The 3,667-nt window shown below is 43.4% G+C and overlaps 1 protein-coding gene across 2 annotated transcripts in view; it reads left to right on the top strand.

The window, feature by feature from the left end:
• Window positions 1–3,667, top strand: part of LOC122556643 (glutamine--fructose-6-phosphate aminotransferase [isomerizing] 2-like) — a 121,918-nt gene that overhangs the window by 42,275 nt on the left and 75,976 nt on the right. Inside the window, exon 1 of one of the 2 annotated variants that reach the window (XM_043703609.1) lies at window positions 2,003–2,078. The exons of the other annotated variant lie outside the window; for it this stretch is intronic. Within the exon in view, the coding sequence (XP_043559544.1) occupies window positions 2,072–2,078 (7 nt within the window). The 5' untranslated portion in view covers window positions 2,003–2,071. Of the gene's footprint in view, window positions 1–2,002; window positions 2,079–3,667 lie in introns of those variants that run through there. 2 annotated transcript variants of the gene reach the window in all.

Genomic DNA, 3,667 nt, shown 5'->3' with positions numbered 1-3,667 from the left:
CAGGTCCTTGGACTCCTCCATCGCCAGATCATAGCAACACGACGGTTGGAGGAAGAGCGCCTCATCTTCCACCTAGGAACCCTCCAACCACAAGGGATGAACTCAGATTTCTCCAGTTTCCTCATTTCCCCTCCCCCCACCTTGTCTCAGTCAAATCCCTTGAACTCAGCACCGCCTTCCTAACCTGCAATCTTCTTCCTGACCTCTCCACCCCCACTCCAGCCTATCACCCTCACCTTGACCTCCTTCCACCTATCACATTTCCAATGCATCAGGATTCTAAATCCCCTTCTGCACCATCTCGCCAGTCATGACACCTCTGATCTCACCTCCTAATTTGTATTTATTTGATCATGATAATGGTTATAATCCAGGAGTCACTGCTTTTGAGATCCTGCAAGTTGATTTCCAACCTTGCTCCCATATTCTGTTTGTGTAACCTCATACATCCCTATTTCTACATTTGTAGCTGGTACTGATGTGGACCAAAACCACCCCTCCCCCTCTCAGGGTGCCCTGCAAATGTTCAGTGGCAATCTTGATTCTGGCATTAGTGAGGCAACATATAATAACAAAAGCAAAATACTGCTGATGTTCAAAATCTGAAATAGAAACAGAATGTACTGGAGAAACTAAACAGGTGGGACAGCATTCACACACAAAGAGAATATGACTGATCTTCACAATTGGCAATAAATGTGTTATTCTGGTCTCATGACTGCCACCCCAGAAATGTTTATCTGTCCCCCTCTTTTTTGAGGTCCCATGGTCTTGTGTGTATCTATCTGTATACACACTCGGACCTACGGAGCGGGGTTGGAAGGGGAAATGACAGCCCCTGACCAGTATTGGATGCAAATGTAGTCAAGCCTGAGTCGAATGAGCTGATAGATCACAATCGTTGAAAGAAAATCACAACTTTTTGGAGTAACCCACCAGGTGTGGTCACATCTGTGGGAAGAAAGTAAAATTAATTGTTAAGTCTAGTGACTCTTCATCAGAACATTCAGAGAGGTCTTTGGCATCTGGTGTACATGATGTGGAGGTGCCGGTGGTGGACTGGGGTGGATAAAGTTAAAAATCACACAACACCAGGTTGTAGTCCAAAAGGTTTATTTGGAAGTACAAGTTGTTGGAGTACTGCTCCTTCATCAGATAGCTAGTGGGGCAGGATCATAGGACTCAAAATGTATCGTAAAAGATCAAAGTGTCATACAACTGATGCGTTGTATTGAACAAACCTAAATTGCTGTTAAGTCTTAATCACTTAGAATGGGTTGCAGGTTTAATTCATTAATATGTAAATCTCAGAACTTCTTTCAACTCACATTCCCGAGATAACAAGGTTTTATAAGAAAAGATGACATCTCCGCTCGGACAATGTCAAAGGTGTGAGCTTAGGGTCTCTCTGTATTCCAACCTTGAGCCAGACTGGCTCTATTTCCAAAGTAGGAATTTATAAAATGTCACATGGACTGACTGCTTACAGATTGTGAGCTTTTTGAACAAAGTCGAATGTATCTGCTAATATAGATCTGCAAATGCAAATTCACCCCATAGTCTTATGTGTATGTATGCGTGCGTATGTATGTGCAGAGAACAGGGAGTGAGTGTGTGTCTGTTCATGATAGTGTGTGTACGAGTGTGACTGAGTACAGTATATGCCTGTGAGAGGGTGCGCCGGTGAGTGTGGAGATGTGTGTAGTGTGTATGAGTGAGGGTTTGCGTGAGTGTGTGATGTGAAAGAGTGCGTGTGTATGTGTGCTTCTGTGTGTGTGGGTGTATAATGCAGTGGGGTCACCTGTAGTGTGACATGACCCAAGATCATGTTGAGGCCATCCTCATGGATTGGTAGCTCTAGACGGCGGACGCTGATCAGCGGGAAAATGTGGGAAGGCGGCTGGGTGATGTTTGAAGGCATGGCCGCAAGGGTGGGAGGATGCCGAGCTGTAGGGGGAGGGTAAAACGAAAGGGGAGGAGGCAGGTAAATCTGTGTGCGACAAACGCGGATTCAGTCACGCAGGCTTTCGCCGAAGCCAACTATCTTGCGCGTTAGTTAGAAACTCGAGAGATGTGCGGTGAGTGAAAACCCACTTTTAAGACTTTATGAATCCTTCAGTGACAGCCGACTGAGTGTTCTCTCACTTTCTTTGTTTTCTTAATAGTGTTGTCGTACTTCAGATTTGTTTTAACTCCTCACTTGTAGCAGATATACATGGTCGTATATTTTGTGGGGATAACTTGGAGCAAAAAGTAGTATGGTGCCTGTCAGACTATAATTCCTCTTTGCTATTTTTTCGTACTTTGAAGAGTCTGTCGTGATAATACTTCTAATCCCAATAGTTCTAATCCTTAGAATTGACGATTCGCAATGTACGTTGGTACCTCTTCCTTAGAACTGACAATTCAAACTGATGTGGATTTCGCTCCTTCATCTCGATCGGAGGCAAACATTTCCAAGCTTGTTGAAATCAGTAGAGCGCGGGTGTAAAGCGAGTGTAAAGTGGTTGCGTGCCTTTCTACAACACATGCTTTGTGAAGGAGTTAAATTGGTCCCGAGAGACGTGGATAGAGTTCTGGTATACATACTCTCTTTAAGTAACTGAAGAACTTTTCTAAATAAGTGTTAGCAAACTATAGTTTAACTTGGTGCCAAACTGTCGGTCTGCTGTTTTAATAGGAACAACAAAAAAAGAAATTGCTGAAAAAGCTCAGCAGGTCAGGCAGCATCTGTGGAGAGAAATCAGTTTTCGTTTCAGGTCGAGTGACACCTCCCAGAACTGTTCTCTCCACAGATGCTTTCAGACCTGCTGAGCTTTTCCAGTAATTTCTATTGTTGATATACAGTATCCGCATTCTTTCGATGTTTTAATTTGATGTTTTAATAGATTTCGTGTAGGGTGTTTCTGTGACGTGTTTTAACTGCGTGATTAATAGTTCTGTTTCTGCAAACATCTTTGTGTTACTGCCTTATAATATCATTAACCAGTTTCCTAATTCCAGTTTGAATTAAAGCAACGGGAGGTTTTATTTTAAATGGAAGTACTTTTCATGCCCTGAAAAGCTTCAAAACTACCTTTCAATTGGTGTTACTATGTAAGAAGCACAAAAGACAAAAAAAAACAATTCCAGAGAAGAAAAATGGCTAGTGATCATATTTATTTTGATGTTGGTTGAAGGATAAAGTACGGTATCGTACACCATTCTCGAATTGCTGTACATTTAATATGCCCCTTAATTTTGGTCTGAACATTCCCGGGTGTGGTGGTCTCAGTCCGTCCACCACTCAGCACCAACCTTTCTTTGCATTAAGACTTCCCGATCCTGGCTTTTTCAGAAATGCGGAGGGAACCTAAATTCTGTTGTTTCCTCATAGTGCAGGATAGTGAGGCAAAGCCAAAGTAAGACTATGCCAGACGCTTTTTCACGGGAAAGAGATGCGGCATTCTGTTAAGTATCAATGCCCCAAGGCTACATGTTTAATCTTGTTAGTATCCGACTGCTGGAACTTCCTTGTGAATGCAAAACTTATCCTCCACGCATGCCCCAACCACATGATGATTACCAGCTACCCCCCCCAAACAGTAATCACGCCCCACCCCAAATAGTAATCACCCCACACACCCCCGACAGTGATCACCCCACACACCCCGACAGTGATCACCCC

Source organism: Chiloscyllium plagiosum, chromosome 14 (genome assembly GCF_004010195.1).
Source record: "Chiloscyllium plagiosum isolate BGI_BamShark_2017 chromosome 14, ASM401019v2, whole genome shotgun sequence".
Lineage (NCBI taxonomy): Eukaryota > Metazoa > Chordata > Chondrichthyes > Orectolobiformes > Hemiscylliidae > Chiloscyllium > Chiloscyllium plagiosum.
This window is presented reverse-complemented; position numbering and strand designations above follow the sequence as displayed.